The 19,445-nt window shown below is 43.3% G+C and overlaps 1 protein-coding gene across 7 annotated transcripts in view; it reads right to left on the bottom strand.

Annotated features, from left to right (window-relative positions):
* FERMT2 (FERM domain containing kindlin 2) overlaps positions 1 to 19,445 on the bottom strand; it is a 119,165-nt gene that overhangs the window by 36,614 nt on the left and 63,106 nt on the right. For all 7 annotated transcript variants that reach the window (XM_006116318.4, XM_075926218.1, XM_025181329.2 and 4 more), the window contains one exon: positions 545 to 679. In XM_006116318.4, coding sequence (XP_006116380.1) covers positions 545 to 679 — 135 coding nt within the window. The remainder of the gene's footprint in view (positions 1 to 544; positions 680 to 19,445) is intronic.

The following is a 19,445-nucleotide window of genomic DNA, read 5'->3' on the forward strand; positions in this document are numbered from 1 at the left end:
GCCTCGTTTCTCCACTTCCTCTGCTAGCGAGTGCAGGCTTGGTTTCACAATTGCCCCAAATCCCCTCCTCTGAGAGAGAGAGAAGTGGCTGGGAGTCGGAGGAGTGGAGTGGACAGGGGACAGGTCACTCAGCTTCCTGCCGCAGCTGGTGAGCACAGGGGTAGGCCTGACCCCTGCTGCTGGTTGCATGTCCCCTTATAGTCCCCTGAGCCGTGACACTGAACTCTCCCTCTGTAACAAGGTGAGAAAACGTATCAGTTACATGCTTTAGACACTAAAAGAATCTGGCTCAATTTCGTTTAAAAAAATTGACCTTGTTCCATTATTTTGCATATGTAAAAGCAGCTGGAATTCAGTCACATAGATGAGTTTTGCAAGGTTGACTTGCAATGCAGCTCTTGCACAGGCATAAATGGATTAGGAGTGAAATTTTCCCCTTTAACATCTGCTCCAGTAGAATGACTTGATCTTCCCTCCCCTTCCTCTTGCTCCTCTCTTCCCAGCCTCCTTCTCCCAAATAACTCCAAAAGAAGCCTAGGCTCACCCGATCCTGGAGTGATTAATGGTCCCTCCAGTTCAAGCGCCTCATCTTCACTCTGGTCATCTATCTTTTTCTTTTTTTTCTTTGTTGGATCCCTGGGTTTCCTCAAGAGAGAGAGTTCTTCCGGATGTCTGATGTCTGGGGAGAAAATTACCATTTTAATAAAGAAAAAAGCCTGTTTCCACTATTGACATATTCAATGTAACTTGCACGTTTTAACCTCAGACCTGCAAACAAGACTGCGTACGTGGGAAAAACCCCAAAGATTTTGATTTTGGTAACTCTTCTCAGAATGCAATTTTCAAAATTAGCTTTTCCCCCCTCTCCCCTCCCTTCTTCTGTTTGGCTTAAACAGAAACAAACCTGCGATTGTTTCCTGGCCAGATTTCCGGATAGAAACCCCTTTGATTTTTCTGACTACTAACAGACTAAGGATGAATTTCTTCTAAGCTAGTCCAGGTGTTGTTCTGGGATTGAATCCTATCACCTGAACCGAATGTGCTATTTGTACAGATAATTACATCTGTCACATAAATGGGTACAATACATTAAGCTGAAACAGTCGAATACCTGTAAGTCAGACTAGTTGTTGTGGGGGGAAAAACAATAAGACTCATAGTATGATACAAAGCGTTCCAGCTACAGGCCAAGATTTTAAAAGAGGAGTGACTAAATATAGATTTAGGCACCTAAATGGTTTGCCAGAGCAGCACATGAAAAAAAATCAAACCGCTTATACAGGTGTCAAAATACTGATTTAGAAAACTATCTTGAGCAGTGTTTCTTAAACTTTTTAAGACTGAGGAACACTATTTGTTTTTGTTGAGGGGAAAAAAAGGATCGGGGGGAGGGGGGGGAGTTATTGAGAGGAAAAAAAAAGTCGCCTGCTCCTTTAAGGGTGGCCATTTTGAACTCTGCTGTTCTCCGCGGCACACCGGTGAACCGCAGAACACAGTTTAAGAAACACTGATCTTGAGGAACTAATTTTTAAAAAGCTTGGCCATTGTGCTTATTTTCTATTATAAAAGTATGATAATAGCTGTCTTTAATAGTTTAAGAGCACGTTGTTAAAACAGCAAAACGCAATACCTATAGAATATATATAGACATTTTATAAAAGATGATTAGGCCTTAATTTGAGAGAGACTGTAAATTAGCAAAATGTAACATGGATTTATAGATTTCCCACAATCTCTAAGGCATATTCTCACTCTGACCATTCCTTACAATCATGAATTCTTGTAATTTCATGATCACTTTCTCTCAAGCTGCTTTTCATTTTCAAATTCTCAACCAGTTCCTCCTTACTGGTCACAATCAAATCTAGGACAGCATCTTCCCTAGTAGCTTTTTCTACCTTCTGAAATTCAAAAAAAGTCTTCACTACATTTCAGCACCTTGTTGGATAATCTGTGCCCTGCTCTTATTTTCCCCAACACATGTTTGCATTGTTGAAGTTTCCCATCATCATCAAATCCCCTGGTTTGGATGATTCTGTTAGTTGTTTAACATAAAAAGTCTCATCCACCTCTATGAAATCATGGCCATGATAAATATGCAGGCCTTACATGTATTGCTATGAGTTTTGGCTTTGTTCTGGTGCAAATGAGACATTTTGGGCACTATATTTCTCACTAGCTGCTGGAAAGACCTAGAGATAGATTCACACAGGTACTTAGGCACCTACATCCAATTTTTAGCTACCACTGAGATTCAAAAAAGCCTTGTTCAACCACCACTTCAACCACCCGTAGACACCCAAACTCAGTCAGCACCTGTAAAGTGAGCACTTGGGCAGCCACCCAGGAGAAATTTAAATGCTGCCCAGCTGATTAGCAGAGTGCCCACAGTCAGCAGCATGTGTTTCGACTGGTGGTGCACATCTACACATGCACTGGTGCACAGAACAAAATTTGTTCCACACACAGATGGAGGGAGGAAAAAAATAGAGGAAACATCGGTTGGCACCTATATTTTTGCCTGTGAGCATTCACTTTGGCTATCTACTAGGACGTAATCACTTGGCCCCTGCTTTAGAGCGACTCATATTCCAGGGGAGACAGGCACTTTTCTGCTGAACTCGCTTGCAGGGCCCAAGCCAAAAGATGTGCTCAGAGGCCACCTAATTCCACTCAAGATCTCCAGAGCCAGAGCAAGAGAATGTGCCTACATCAGGCTACGTGAATCACAGTATTGTTCTGAGGTGATTTCCTTGGCACCTGGCAGATAGGCGGTATGGAGCTCAGCATTGCAGCACCTAAGTTCCTTTGTCAACTTAGCCCCTTGGGATCAATACATGGGAATTAACACCTGAAAAAGGGAAAGGGTGGGTGACGTGACATCTTTTAATTGGACCAGCTTTTGTTGGTGAGGGAGACAAGCTTTCGAATCACAGAGCTCTGTGAGGCATGAAGATTTATCATCAATAGAAATTGGTCCTATAAAAGACATTACCGCACACCAAGTCTATCTAACAGCTTGGCACCAACATAGCTGCACCTATATTGCATATATCTAAATAATAACATAAAAAGAGGTTTCATTATGATGAATCGGACAAGAATGTACAGGGACAAGTATTCCACGTGGGACTGAAAAGGAAAGGCAAGCCCTCTACTCTGCCTGCATAACTGAGGATTTACACCTCTTCCAAAGTACAGAAAGAAAAAGGTGTTCTTTTATCTATGCATGCAATCAAGATACTGGATGCTTCTGAATTAGAGAGAAGTTGATCTAATTTGACCCTTAGTAATCTGGTTACAAAAAAAACACCCTCCCCCAGCTCCAACCTTTGTTTCAATAAGCAATGTTTGATTTAAAACAAGTGCAAATTTAAGTTTTTGTTTCAACAAATGTCAATATATTTCATTTTCTGATCTTAAAGGAGCTCTATGGTATGATTAGATTTTAAAAGTAAACTTCTGAAACATATTTTTTCTGCTTCCCTTGTTAATGTTTAAGGATCTTTTCCTTTAGCCAATAACGTCTCCCTTGTTAACTGATTGCAGAATTGCACCAGAGTTATCGATGAGACAGTAGATTAACTAACCTGTCATCTACATTTAAGCTAAGCTGGGTTATTAAAATGCTGGCAACACACACTAATACCATCCTAGGTGGAGCTGTGCCACAGGAGTATTTTAGAAATAATAGTAGTGCAGGCACAGCTAAAATCCAGCCCAAAGTGACCACCAGCAAAATATAAACACTAACAGCTAAACCAAAGGACCATTTCAACAAAGATGGCGCTTTGCTTTACTTGTACTTGTTTACACCCAACTCTTACTGTGTAACAGCTCTATAAGAAAATTAAGTCCACTATTCCTGTGCTGAACCCAGAAAAAAAAATACAGGCAATCCCTGACTTGCGACGCGATTGGTTCCCAGGGAAGAGTTGCAAGTTGGAGGCGTCGTAATTCGAATTCTTATTGATGACAGGCGCCGTGCGCCGTCATAAATGCTGACTGAGGATGTAAGTCAGGGGTTTTCAGCCCCTTCCGCACTTTAAAAAATAGCTGTAAGTGTGTGTGTGTGTGTGTGTGGGGGGGGGGGGTCACAAGTCAGGCGGTCGCAACTCGGGGGATTCCTGTACTCCATTTAGTACAAATGATATGGGATTGATATTTGAGTAATAGCTGGGAAAGCATTCATCCAGACATGAAGCCATTTTAATGTAAAGATGGAACATGCAGATCTAAACTATAAAATATGTCAAGGGAAGATTAGTAATAAGCATGGAAAGTGGAGTTTCAGCTGCGGAAGCGCTCTGAGTATCTGTGCTCTGAATTCCATTGGTTACTTTTCACTCTGCGTTCAGCAGATCTTACGTTACAGGTAATACAGAGACAGCCCCATGTAAGGCCTGGAATTCTTCGAGCAATAAGGAAAGCAACCACAGTCTCTTTTTCTAGCCCTGCATAGGGTGCTCAGGGAGAGATTTCCAGTGTTTAACTTTTAAGAAATCAAGTAAGTTTTACCTTTGACCATCATTCAAGCACCCTTCCGCCACAGCACTATAATTAAAACTGGAATTTAGCCATTACCACACGAGTTGGCACATCTGCATTATGCTCTAATGCAGCAGGGGTGGGGACTCTTTTTGGGATCGGGGGTTGCTGACCCACAGAAAAATCAGTCGGGGGGCCACACACAAGTGAGAAGCAAAGTGAGAATCCCCTGACTGAGAAGGGAAAAGGCACTCCTCACATTCCCCTTGCACATCAGAGCCCGGTGGGGTGGGGAGATCAGGTTAGTAGATTTTGTGTGCTCCAGCCCTATGGGAGGGTGGGTGGCAGGGGGCTGGATCACCAGTGCGAGCTCCCCAATGCGGGAAGGATCCCTGAGCCTCAGGGGCTGGATCCAGGCAAGCTGGGGGGCCGCATCCAGCCCCCGGGCCTGAGGTTCCCCAGCCCTGCTCTAATGAGACATTGCCGTTTCTTATGCTTCTGGGTGATTTCCATGTATACTGGGCACTTTCCTGCACTAGGAAACACGAAGATAAAAAGTAACAATCACTGACATGCTGAGCTAACTGCACAGCATTTGCTTTACAACAGTCAATCACAGCTGAGGATCAGAGAGCTGCCGTACTCCAGTGAAGACTGGATATATCCACAGGTGCAGGGACTATGGGTACGGTAGGTGCTGCAGCACACCCAGGGTCCTGGCTGCCTTTATACATGTTGGGGACCCAGCTGTCAGTCCAGGGGAGACAGGGAGGGGAAAGTGGGCAGGATGCCAGCACTCCCCCCCTTAGAAATGTTCTTGCCCTACTGCAGGCATGTCCAAAGTCCGGCCCGGGGGCCAATTGCGGCCCGTGTTCCGGTTTAATACGGCCCCACAGGTAATTTGGCAATATCTATCTTTTATGGCCCCCAACAAATCCATATGTATTGAGATGAATACATTGTAAAATCTCAGTTAATGTCAGTTGGTCTAAATCAGTTATAAATATATTTGGACACAACATGTATACTTGGTGTTATGTTCCTGTTCATAATTTTTGAACTTAAAAGTTGACAGACAACCTTTATTACCAATAATATGTAATGTACTTTACAATGTTCCTGACATATTTCAGCTTCCTGGATTTTTTTTCATCTGGCCTTCAGATATGAAAGGCAGAGTGATTTAACACCTGTTTAGATTTGTCATCCATGTGACGAAATGAAAAGTATGCCGTTTGCAATAAACTTTGCATAAAATAGTTAATTTGCATTTAATTTTAATGGTTCAAAGAATGTCAGGCAAAATGGTCGGCCCTCATGCATGTTCACTTCATCAAATCTGGCCCTCTTTGAAAAAAGTTTGGGCACCCCTGCCCTACTGGATATAGTGGTCTAATCTGATCAGGGTTTGTCTACCCTTGCAGCACTGCAGCAGCACAGTTTACCAAAGATGCTCCCTGCACTGATGGAAGAGGTTCTCCTATTGGTGTATATATTCTGCCTCCCTGAGAGGCAGTAGCTATGTCGAGGGGAGAAGCCCTCTCATGGACTTAGTGCTGTCTGTGCCAGGGGCTAGGGGACTAGAAGTACACTGCTCTGAGGTGCGGATTTTCAAACACCCCTCATGACATACTTATACTGACCAAAGTCTGTAGCGTACACCAGGGCTAAGCGTTTAAAACTCAGAACAGCTCCTTTCAGACCCAACTCTCCAACATAAAAGTCAGTGTTGACAAAAGACTTACTCACATTTTGTGTGTCCTGCATTTTAAATATAGTGCTATTATGATGCCATTGGGGTTTTTCCCCAGGCAGTACTCCGTGAAAAGAATGCAGTTAAAACAAAGAGAACAATATTTACTGCATTTCCCTAGGTAAGACAGCTATTATTGGTCTGCCTTTTGATACCTAGTACTTGTACTTTATTTTTACGTCTTTTTGTTTTAGCTACAGACCCAGTGATAGGACAGATCATGTTTCCTCTAAACTGCTGGGGCTTCTTGTGCCAATAATTTGACTATTAAAGCCCTCCAAAATACAGACTTCAGTATTTATGAAGAAGCTGTTCTGTTCCATCATGTCAATTTAAGGATTAAGAGTCCCCTGCAGCACATATAAATAACACTGTAATGGCTCCAACAACCTACTGTGTGAATGAAACCCACTATTATAAGCTCCTTATGGTGTAAGCTTCTGTTAATTATAAGCATGATGTGGGCTTTTTTTGGTTCACTTTATTTTCAGGCCCTGATTTAGACAAAAACCCAACCAAGGCCATGTTCCATGCTAGATGGTCTCAAACATCTAGGAAGGCCAATTTGCTTAGCATACGCAAGGCATTCTCAAACATTGTCATTGTGTGGCCCACAGCATTCAAGACTTGTTTCAGATCACCATGCATCCTAGTGGTAAATACTGCAACAGCTTCTATGGAAAATGGTAGAAAAGTATTCATGAGTTTTACTTATTTTTAACATATTTAATCCTTTTTAAAAAGGTTTTTAAAAAAATCATTCAACTTCTACCACGTCCCCCTTCCTTGGCTTTAAGCCTCCGCACATTTATTCTTACTTAAAAAAACACCACCACCACCCACACTTGCTGTAGATACCTTAACATTGTCCAAGTTTAGCAATTCATATATTCTGTGTCTTACTCAAATTAGGTTGCATAGGTAGGTAATTATACTGACAAATTATTGTGTGAGAGGGTAGTCCTTCAGTTTGACAATGGCATTTTCATGCTCTCTTTTTGTGGATTCTGGAGCGATTCTGAAATCCAAAGCCTGACATGAATGCTCATGACAGATGGGCTAGATGGTACTGGGTCCTGCCGTGAGGGCAGGGGACTGGACTCAATGACCTCTCAAGGTCCCTTCCAGTTCTAGCGTTCTCTGATTCTATGAGCATACTGGGCAGACAGTCATTGGTGAGCATCGTGGTAGCTATAGCAACAGTATGACTCTGCCCTAGCAATTAACAAAATGGATTATTTCTGCCGTCTTCAAAGGCTTAGAAAGTGCCGAGTCGCGCGTGCAGCCATGCTGATCTATTTAGCACAACCTTCTCAAGATCATCGGGATTTATTGCACTAAAGTGTCTGCTGTTCTGTATGCTGCCCTTGTAGTGCTTTCTGGGACAGCCTCGATGCTTTGTGCCAGTTCTCTATAGAAATTATTTTTTCTGGGGAGCTGATGATCATGCTAATGATGGGTCCAGCCCAGTGTAGTTGGGCTTCTATCACTCTGGCCTCAATGCTTATGGAATTTGACTTTTGGAAAACCTCAAGGTTGGTAATTCTGTCCTATCAGAGTATCCCATCACTGGTGCGCAAAGACCACACATGGAAAGCCTCTAGCTGTTAGATATGCCATTTGTATAGTGGCATTCAGGTTGCACAACTGTAGAGGAGAGACGTGAGCAGAAAAGCATTACAGAGTTTTATTTTTATTGAGAGGATTATGTTGTGAGATTTCAGGACTTACATATTTCAGAGAAGTAAGAGAGAGGTAGCCGTGCTCGTCTGATCTTGATAAAACAAAAAAAAAGCAGTCATGTAGCACTTTAAAGACTAACAAGATGGCTCACAGAGAGATAGCAGCATTAGTTGTTTTTGCAGAAAGCGACAAGGAGTCCAGTGGTCCTTTAAAGACTAACACATTTATTAGGATAGCTTTCCTCATGAGTGAGAAGCTTTCTGTATCCTGTCTGTGATCTCTTTGTTGAGAGATCCATCACTGGAGATATTGCTGCTAAGATAGAGAAAACTGCCAGCTTGCTTTAATTGGATTACACCAATGGATACACTGGGGGATGGTGATATGGAATGATGAAATGATTGCTGCAACATCACAGTTTTCTGCAGGCTGATTGTAAGACCAAACAATTTTGATGCTTCAGCACAATGCATGTGCTAGGAGGGTAAAAGCATACGCAAAGAGAGCTTCCCTTATTAATAGTTTGTTAATTTTGTTTTTGATTTAAGTCTTATAAGATTAAAGACAGAGTCATCATGTCTGTATCTGATTTCTATACCTCTGCTGAGCCCATTTGAAGAATGGCTGAGAACTTGGATGAAGAGATTGAGCAACACGGGGCAAGGATACAGCTTTGGCTCTATTTGAAATTAGAAAGGAGTCAGGGAGGTCTCCATTAAAAAATACCGGACTATTCTTTTATTTCATGAGGGGATGCAAGATCGTTACCAGTTTCGGTGGGCAACCAAGTTTGCTGAGGATCATCCATAATTCTTCTATTGACCATCAAATGCTTTTGTCAGCTCAGGGAAGATACTAAACAAATTGTGTATAGTATAACTATGCAAAATCTGTTGGAATATCTAAGATTATTCTGCAAGAGATAGCTAATCTAAAATGCAAAGCAACTGAACTTTATATTCTTATTTTGTTTTTAATATATTAACAAATGGTACTATTTCAGCTGAAAGTGAGCATTAGTTTCTGGAGCAACAAATCATTTAAAATGTGATTCAAGAGACAGAGGCTTCCAAAAAAAAAAAAAAAAAAAAAGGGAAGGGGGAGGGCTATAAGCCAACAGTCTTCTGAAAGCAATTCATTTTTGGAAATTAACCAGCTTAGACAATCTGATTTCAAAGCAAGTTTCTACAGTTTTCTCCCACTTCTTTATGACACTATCTTCAGATTGAGGTATTACTGAGATTACATATAGAAATTTTAGGAAGCTGCCTTACAAGTGTGTTAACAGGTCACTAAAAGCTTTTTTTTTTTTTAATTTCACAACTAAAATGGTGTAATTGTATTACTCTTAAAAGTTTGACAACTGGTAGCACTATTAAACTACCAGTACAAATTCCATAGCCATTATATCTATTTATCAGCAGCCTCAAATTTAGCACTGCTTATTCAGAAATGTTGGGAATTTTAGCCCATAAAAGAGCCATTTTAAGTGCTTCCCCCCCCCCCCCCCCCACCTCAGAACCTGTAATAGCTTCCAGGTGACTATTAAATCAAAAACCAAGTAATTTAAAAGAATCTTTATTTTAAAAAAGATCTAGCTATGTGATTTTAACTTATTAGAAGTATGTCAGTGATGGTACTTGGTCCTGCTGTGAAGGCAGTGGCCTGGCCTCGATGACCCGTCAAGGTTCCTTCCAGTTCTATGAGATAGGTATATCGCCACATGTTACAGCGGGAGGAATAGCTCAGTGGTGTGAGCATTGGCCTGCTAAATCCAGCATTGTGAGCTCAATCCTTGAGGGGGGCCATTTAGGGACCTGGGGCAAATCTGTTAGGGATTGTACTTGGTCCTGCCGGGAGGGCAGGGGAATGGACTCAATGACCTCTTCAAGCTCTATTAGATCTATACATGGAGATATACTTATTTTTAAGAAAAATATCTGACCTAAAAAGCAATAATCAAATCAATAACATTTTATTTAAGTATTTTTTAATTATTCAGTAAATTATTGGCAGTGGAGGGGGGGGGGGAGTATCTGTGTTCTACCACATAGGATTAATACCATTTACACAGGATTGTAAAACATGTTTTGAATAAAGATACAGTCTTGGCAAACATGGTGTTTAGTTTCTGTAGCTAAAACAAAGAAATTCCAGGAGTTTAAGGAATACCAGATGGCAGTGCTGTAGTTGACTGAAATCTGGGACAAGGAGTTGCTATATCACTCCAGATCCAAATACCAGTACTTATTTCAACAATATAAAACAAGAGAGACTCCCTTAATGGGTAGAAGTGGTACAAAACACTTTAAGCCATTCAAATAGGTTTAAACCTAAAACTTGTTTGAAGGTGATCTGACACCTGTAGAGGCTGGTTGGCTGGAATAGTTTGCTATTAAACATATCCAGTGAATGGGATATAATCAAAGGCATGATTTCATTGGGAAGTGCATAATTAAAGTCAACTGGATTTCTTCACTTCATTTTAGTGGAAGCTGGATCTCACTTTCAGCATAAAGTCACTTTGAAGGAACACAACACTTCAGAATAAATATCACTGATCATCTGTGAGGAAGCTGTAAAGAAATTACTTTTTTTTTAAGTTATGCCAGGTTTACAGTATGATCTGCAGTTTTGTCACTGAGGTTGTGGGGTTTTTTTTAAGTATCGTGCACAAGAAACAACTGGATTGTTTGAGACCATGTTCTCTCAGGACTGGCTTAAAAATACAAAATATCTAGATATAACAAGTTAAGAAAGGTTTGTTTCTTTACACTATACTATTATCCTTTCAAGTACATCTATGAAAGCCTTGACATTAATTCAATCATACGCTGGCAAATCCTGCAAGATTATATTTTATAATGTGGCACTTAAAACAATCTATAAGAATATATTGTAGTGTACATGAAATATGAAAAAGTTGTGGACTGAAAAACTGGACATAGGTTTCTATTTGTTTAAAAGTCTTCATTTGCTTCTCTAAATTTCTATAACTAGTTTGCAACAGGTGATAGTGTTTTAGAACACTACAATTTGACACAGGAGCCTGACAGAGGAAACTAATGGGGAGGAGGGGGAGAGAGATGGTCACAGGCCAGTTCCTGTTACACGTTTCACATTATCCAGATCCCTTTAGCAATCACACATTCGGCTTGAGCAGAATAATTCATGCTACTGGATTTTTTTTTAAAGTGTGATTACCAAAAGATAAATGAAGAGTGCTCATTCTTCAAAATGAGAAAGGTCTTGCTTATAAAAAAGTAGAGTATAAACATTTCAGAGAATGCTTATTTCAGAAATGTAGGAAGGAAGTTGTCCCACCCACTTAAAATGCTCATGCTTTTATAATCCTCTTCAGCCTTTGAGTCAAGTGGCATGACTGTTTTTTGCTTCATGATTTCCAAGAGCCAGAAACGGCTGACCAGATGCTGCATCAACAGTACGTCTATGTCTACACTGCAGGGCTATTTTGGGCTACCCTGAAAACAGCTATCCCGTGTCTTAACAGCAAGCCCGTTATTTCAAAATACAACAGGCTCGCTATTCCAACGTCCCTGTTAACCTCGTTCCACGAGGAGTAAGGGACATTTTGGAATAGTGGATTATTTCAAAATCTGGCGCTGTGTAGACAGTGCCAAGTTACAAAATAAGCTATTTAGAAACTGACCAAAATAAGTTACACAATTTGCATAGCTCAAATTGCGCAGCTTATTTGGAGCTACGGGTGCAGTGTAGGAGACATTTCCTCAGTCTTTGCCTTTTGTTTAGGCTTCCATTTCTTTTCAAGCCCTGTGGTGAGAACTTCTTTTCACCCATACACTTAAATTAGACAGGAATTCAAGTACTTAGTGCTATTACCACTATTTGTAATTTCATGGACCACCACCCCAAAAAGTCCCAGAGCATTGGGATTCAAAGAAAACGTTACTTTCAATGTGTGGACTTGGCATATTGAACTATGGATATACTCTACCCAGAAAAAAAAAACAAAAACAAAAAAAAACAACCAACCAACCAAAAAAAAAAAAAAAAAAACACATGTTGGGATTAGACTGTAGATGTCTTTGTCATGTGGGACCTGCCTATCTAACCAGCTGGTCATGCCAAAGTAGCTAATGTCAGTGGAAGGGTTTAAGCAGAACCCCTTGGTTTAAATGTAAAGAGTAAATGGCAGGGTGTTCCCACTAGACTACCCTCCCTCCTAGCTCTTGCCCCCTCCTGGTCTGATAGTGCCTATATTAGGGAACATTGGAAAGCACTGATCACCCCTGCCCAATCCAGGATTTTGAGGAAGCAGTTTGAGGAATAGGAAGGGAGAGAGATGAAAGGACTGTTTTGTTTTGGTTTTTAAACAGAGTCTTTAGGCCCACATTTGCAATGCTTTGAAAAAAATCCATGCCATCTGTGATTAAAGGGCTTGGGAAAGGAGACTCAAAAATAAATGAAACAAAGGTCCTCGGATCAGAACTGCCTGACTGAAGTTAGGTTATCAGCCATGAGACGATTAACAGAACTCTCTAGTTGCAGATTTTAACATGCTTGATAAGATTTTTGTCTTATCTTAGAAGTTCTGCAAACACGCGTCTCAGATAAAAGGAAGGGGGGGGAGGGGAAGAGCTACTTTTACATAAGGATACAATTACCCAAGGTATTTCTATTTCGTACAGAATTTTAGTCTAAATGTGCATGCACAAATCCAACTACGTGATGTTAAAAATAGACGAACATTCATCTAAAGACGTATTTCCACAGCCTGAGTATATACCAAAAAGAACTCTAAAAACTTTGAAATTATTAACATTTATGCTAGCTTCCGATAGCTTAAAACTCAGAAAAATAAACGCGGGAAACAGATCTTCACAGTACAAATGTATTCAAGTTCCCCATGTTTGGGATCTCTAAAGGCTGAGACAGTGTTCAGATGTTTAAACATTCAAAAACCTCTACAACTTTTTCAAAGCTCTACAATACAGCACAGTCAGTGGCTAGGAGAAATCCTCACTTTAGTGCTGAAGTCATTCCTCTAAAGTAGGAAGCATGTTTTGAAGTGGGAATGTTTCTCAGCTAAGTCACCAATGTCTGGAACCAGTGAGTCATAAAAGTTACTGCTGTTACACATCAGCATGACAATTTTTAGAAAAAGTGAAACCTCAAAAGCTACCCGATCACTATTTCAGACTTAAAATTGCTTTTCTGAATGCAAGTTCTATAGATCATGTTTCATGGAGTAAGTTTATGAAATTATGGACTTGTCTTTATAATAAAATAGTACTGGATGAAGTTTTCCAGTAGATGCCAAAGGCAAAAAAATTGCTTTTCAAGTCACTTGAGATAAGACTGTAGCTATATAAGCTGTAGTGTGATCTAATAATATACAACAGGTCATAATATACTCTTAAGGAGATTTACTAGCACCAGAGATAGTAAGAGACAGTGCTTATATACACCCGGGGGGGGGGGGGGGAGGAGAGAAATGATGCAAATAAAGGGTGTGTGAATTCTGACATTCACCTAGGCCCTCGTTAACTAGTCCACATAGACGATGGCCCACGAAAAAAGTTCCTCAGTTCATGTTAACATACACCCATATCAAACAGTACTAGGATACTATGCACCATGGAACTTTTACTGTGCGCCAGAAGGGTCTACAGGGGCCAGTGAGTGTGTGACAGTGTGCCTCATAATTCACACATCACAGATGCGCACAACAGCTCACTGCATTCAGTTACATTTATTACAGCTTGTGGATTTGGCCAACTGTTTAGATATTTACTTGAGCTAGAGTCAACTGTTCCCTTGCCTCCAAAACAGAACCAGCAATTTGTGGTTTCTTCAAGTGCCCAATGACCTTTAAGGATGTAGGGCAAACATTGAATCTGGTCCTGACTACCTGAAAAAATGTGGCAGAGAGAAATGAAAAGAAGAAAGAGGTTAAGGAATGAGGGAGTAAAGAGGGACCAGAACAAGTAGTCTAATCTTCAACACTGTAATCATGTAGCTCCTCAAGTCATTTCAGAAAGCCATATTATTTTGTAGCTAACAGGAATTCCTTCTAGGAAGAAGGCATCTTAGGCTACGTCTACACTGCAGCACTATTTTGGGATACCTATTCCGTCTCTTTTGAGTGCGCCCGTTATTTCAAAATATGATGGGCTCACTATTCTGATGCCCCGGTAAACCTCATTCCACGAGTGAGGGACATTTCGGAATAGCAATTTATTTTGAAATAAGTGCTGTGTAGACAGTGCCAAATTTCAAAATAACATCAAAATAAGATCTTATTTCAACCTAGGGTGCAGTGTAGATATACCCTGACTACGTGGCTTCGTCGACAGAGCCATGTAGATGAGTTTACTAGACATAGGAAAATGAAGCGGCAATTTAAATAATCGCCGCTTCATTTTCATCAAAATGGCTGTCGCCCTGTGCCGACAATCAACTGATCCACAGCTGATGCTCCACAGTCAACAAGGGAAGCCTTTGTCGGCCGCTACAGTATACCTCGAGGCATACCGGAGTGATCGACAAAGGCTTCCCTTGTCGACCATGGAGCATCCAGACTGCCCGCTGAGCCGGATCAGCTGATCGTCAGCACAGCGCGGCGGCCATTTTGATGTAAATGAAGCGGCGATTATTTAAATCGACGCTTCATTTTCCTATGTCTAGTAAACTCATCTACATGGCTCCGTTAACGGAGTCATGTAGTCTAGACATACCCTAAGAGTATATTTACAGCCATAACCAATGGAAGACAGATGCAGTGATGGCACAAGAAGTGATCACTAGATGCAATAGGAACATGTCCTATTATTGAGCAGGAAATGGAAGAACAAGGCTATGGTTAATATTGTGGCTTTCCAGCCTTTCCCACTTTGCAATGGAATTACCTCTGTGGAATTGTGGAGGGCAAAGCCTTTTATTTTTGTCTCCAGAAAGCAGCTGGAAGACAAGACTACCAGGACAAGGCTGCCCTTGGAGCAGTTTTAGGGAAGGAGCTGCATCTCTGATCAGTTAGGCCATTTTCAGTCTTTAAGAAAAGGTAGAAAATGAGCCAGTGTTGGAAAACCCCACGACAGACAAAAGCTAAAACATGCTTTTTAGAGATCAATGGCAAGACTCCTTTGTGTGTTTGCAACAGAAGCAAGACAATTCTCACCCACCACATGATTTTATATTAACTCTCCATTGTGAGTACTCCTTAAAGTGTTTGCAAATAAAGCTTTTCCAGTTTCCGCAAAAACCTACTTCATGTTTATTTGTGTATTATCAACAAGAATGGGCAAAGTTCTTGGAACTGCGTATGTTTGTTTCCAGGAGCACCAAGCAATTTACATTTTATAATAATAGCAGGGTTGTTTTTTTGAGGTGGGGAGGAAGTCAAAGGATATTCTATACTAGAGGAGACACCCATTTTTAAAACGGTAGGTCAAATTTGGTGTCTAGACCAACTTGACTGTGTCCGATTTGTGTTCCACAGCTCTGCTTGCATCACTGTCCTTCAAAACGCCTGAGCCACACAATATCAGATTGCATTTAGTGATTGTATGCAATAGCAGTTCGTTAGGAATGAACCACATTTTACTCCTCTTACGCTTTCCCCTTGCCCATCAATCATACAATGCATGGCAGCTTATTATATTAGATTAAATGTGTTGCAATCTGCTGGGAGAGGGCACGAACTAATAAAACAGCAGACATGTCAGCACTGAAAACTTCAGCAGGAGCAGACTGAAGTCATCTAACCAAGCTGTATTACAGGGGTAAGTTAGTGCCTATGCATAATACAGGAGGCACACATCTTAGTAGCAACGTGTCTGAGTTCTGTCAAAGAATATCATGAATACATTTGTCTGAAAAATATGCAAAGTGTTCCCCTTATGTGCCTTTTCTGCCCAGCTTCCCACCCTGTGCCCATGGATCATCCTTCTCCAATTTTATCTACTGCTTCAGGGGGAGAAAGGAGAAAGGGAATTTTCTTCTAGGCACTTCTACTTCCTAATTATTTGCTCCCTTTCGGAGACTCAAGAGAAAGGGGAGTATGAAGCCAAACACACTTGTAATGGAGAAGTGTGACATCCTATAATGTTCAGTTTCTTCTGACCCAGGAAACGAGTATGTTTGGAAGGCAAACTGATGACATTTCATCCTCCACCAAGGATGATAAATTTTGATCCTGGACAACTGAAGGGTAAGAATTTTGCAAGGCTGCAAAACACTCCCAGAGCATTTCCTTACCCTACTTGGCTCAGCCCTCTTATTTTTTCACGCCCCCAATGATATCTTCTGCACAAGGGAAGATTATAATATTATAGTCAGCCTCACTTTACCGCTCCAGGGCCAGAACAACTTTGGTCAGGAACAGCAGGCACACTGGAGAAGTCCTTTGCCTTTGCAACTTACTACAGTAAACTTCTGATAATACGGCACCTTTAGGACCCAGGGGGTGCCGGATTATCAGATTTGCCGGACTATCAGAAGGGGGGGGGGGCTATAAGGGGTCTGGGGGGGATGCCACCTCAGACCCCTCATAGCCCCCCCTTCCGATAGTCTGGCTCTGCCCCAGGCGTCCCTGATTCAGCCGCTGCTGAGACCAGCAGCGGCTGAATCGGGGACGCCTGCAGCAGAGCAGCTGAAGTGCTGCCAGGTTGGTCTGGTAGCACCAACCCTTGGCGCGGCGAGACCAACCGAGCAGCACCCCAGCTGCTCTTGGGGACGCCTGGGGCAAAGCAGCTGGAGTGCTGCCGGGTTGGTCCGGTAGCGCCGACCCTCGGTGCTACTGGACTAACCCAGCAGCCCCCCAGCTGCTCTGCCCCAGGTGTCTCCAAGTCAGCTGCTGCTGATACTGACCAGCGGCTGACTCCAGGAAGCCCGAGGCAGAGTTGCTCTGCCATGGGCTTCCTGGAGTCAGCCGCTGGTCAGTTTCAGCAGCGGCTGAATCGGGGACAGCTGGGGTGCCGCCGGGTTGGTCCCGCAGCCCCGAGGGGTAGCGCTATGGGACCTACCCGGCAGCACCCCAGCTGCTCTGCCTCCGGCTTCCCCGATTCAGCCGCTGGTCAATTTTAGCAGTGGCTGAATCGGGGAAGCTGGGGGCAGAGCAGCTCCAACGGTCCGGCTGCCCGGAGCACTTCCGGGTTCCTGATGGTGCCGGACCATCAGGAGTGCCGGACCAACAGATGCCGGACCAACAGAGTTTTACTGTATTTGCTTTTCCTCTCGCATGTGCCCACTTGGCAGCAGAGGAGTTTCCTGACTTAGGCCTCTTATTCCACCAGAATGCTGGCAAATGTTGGAGCCAGCACCAAGGTAATTGGGAGCATCCTGCAAGGAAGCTGTAAAAGGGCATGGGAATACGCAAGGTTTCCATGGCCCCATAATTAAATGAAGTCGCTATGCAATGCAGCTATTTCTGTGAATAGTTATGCGAAGCATTCAGCTAGCAGGAAGATAGTGGCTACTTTATGTAGGGAGTCATTTCTCCTTGAGCACCAATAGAGTTGTGTAATGCCCAGCAGTCCCGGTCTCTGACCCAAAGAGCTTACAGTCTAAATTGTAAGGATGTTAAAATGTGTTCAATCAAGTAAACGTGTAACTTCTGAAAATTTCAGCGGGGGGGGAGGGAGGGGACGGGACAGAAAGCTCCCAGCGCTAGCTCCCACCTGCCCCCTCCCCCCTGTGCTGCTGCCTCTGTTTTGACTATATTGAAAAAACCTCAGGCGTCTATTCCTTTGAAGAACTCTGGCAGTCACTTCTGTATCAAGGGGCCTGCCTTTCATCATTCCCATGAAAATCTGCCCAGGAGAAGCTTTTGAAAGAAGCCAGTTTGCACATGCTCAGGCTGGCTAGAGCTTCGCAGATTGATTCCCACCTAAGGATTCCCCCATCCATGCTGGGTAGGCTCCAGCATCGGGCTAAGCAGGACTTGCCTGCCAGTTTGCAGTCCCTGTCTGCTTCAGGCTTTGCCAGCTCCTGATCAGTACAGGAGAACCAAAAGCAAGGAGTCGGTCTCTGCTGTGCTTTCAGTGCTTACCTGCTCGCATCGACAGTGTAGAAGAGAAAGCTGCTCAAGTCGAAGGAGGGAAGACAGAACCAACAGGGACAGAGCATGAGGGGGGGTTGGTCTGACTGAGTCTGGGCAAAGACCAGATGAAGGGCCAGGAATGGGGAAGACTGAGAATGGCCAGGCAATATGTTTGCATTGGAATGAGACACTGTGCCCAGGGCAGATGGGGGAGGAGAAGCAGAAGGGATTAAGCTGGGGGGAGCCCAAATGTGCATCTGCAGCCGATCTACAGATGTGGATATCTGCAGGTATAAAGAGGGCTCTAGGAATGGGCAGATTAGTACCTGAGAAACAGAGCACATTCCCTTCAAGAGGCTGACGTGGAACCTGGGATTTCTGAGTCCTGCTGATCTTCTGCCGTCAGCAAGTATCTGTGAAACCCTCTGGCAAAGAGGGCATGAGGTCCCCAGAGGATAACAGACTACTGCACTCACTTACTCCATTAGTTTAAGTGGCAAAACTTAAAACCCTGCTGGTGACCCTGATGGGCATCAGCTGATGCGGCGTGATGGAATTTGTTTCTTCAGTTCGCTTTCTTAAAAAAAAGCTAGAAAGTCACAGACAAAAACTGTTTAAAAATACACACCATTCAGTAAGGTGGCAAAAAGTCAAGCATTCAAGGAGTTAGGAAATACCCCTTTCTTAATCCAGTCCTGCTGCTGGGACTGGGGGGGAGTGCGTTTCTGCTCTGGCTGCAGCAGTTCCCCTGAGGGTCGACAGCTCCTCAGCTGCAAGGCTCTTACCACGGCCAGGCTGTATCTCCAAGGCCCCATCCTCTGGCCAGAGCCAGGTCTAGGTAAGAGCCATGTGGGCCCACAGGGCAGAAACACAGGCCTAGGGCTGCAGCTCCCAGCTGGGACGGGGATGGTGCCACAGGCAGAGGACTTGCCCCCCACACGTTAGGTAAGGCTGTGCTACCCTTGTCAGCAGGAGTTAGAAGAGGTCCTGCAACTTTGTGGGGCCACAGGTGCGTGTGCATAAATAAGAAAGTAAGGGTAAAAAGTGCAGCTCAAATTTCTGTAAGAGGGTTTGGAGAAGCCAAAAAGAGGACCTACCACCAGATACACCTTAGAATCATAGAATGCTAGGACTGGAAGGGACCTCGAGAGGTCATCGAGTCCAGCCCCCTGCCCTCATGGCAGGACCAAATACTGTCTAGACCCGTGGTCACCAACAGGTCTATCGCGAGGCCTCGACCAGTCGATCACGAGGCGTCCTGTCCGCCCTGCCCCCATTTCCCTCCCACCCCCAAGAAGCCCCACTACCTACCTCAAGTGAAAATGGAGGTAGTGTCGGCTTTCCGGGGATGGACAGAAGTCCCGCAGCTTAGCACCACTTCTGGCGATTCCGGAAGTGCGGTAGCTGCTCTGCTGGGTGTATAGCGGGAGGTAGCATCGGCTCCCTGCACCGCACAGGAGGGGTGAGTCAGCCCTAGGGGTGGCGCGGGGGGGGGGGGGG

This window comes from Pelodiscus sinensis, chromosome 4 (assembly GCF_049634645.1).
Source record: "Pelodiscus sinensis isolate JC-2024 chromosome 4, ASM4963464v1, whole genome shotgun sequence".
In the NCBI taxonomy this organism is placed as follows: Eukaryota; Metazoa; Chordata; order Testudines; family Trionychidae; genus Pelodiscus; species Pelodiscus sinensis.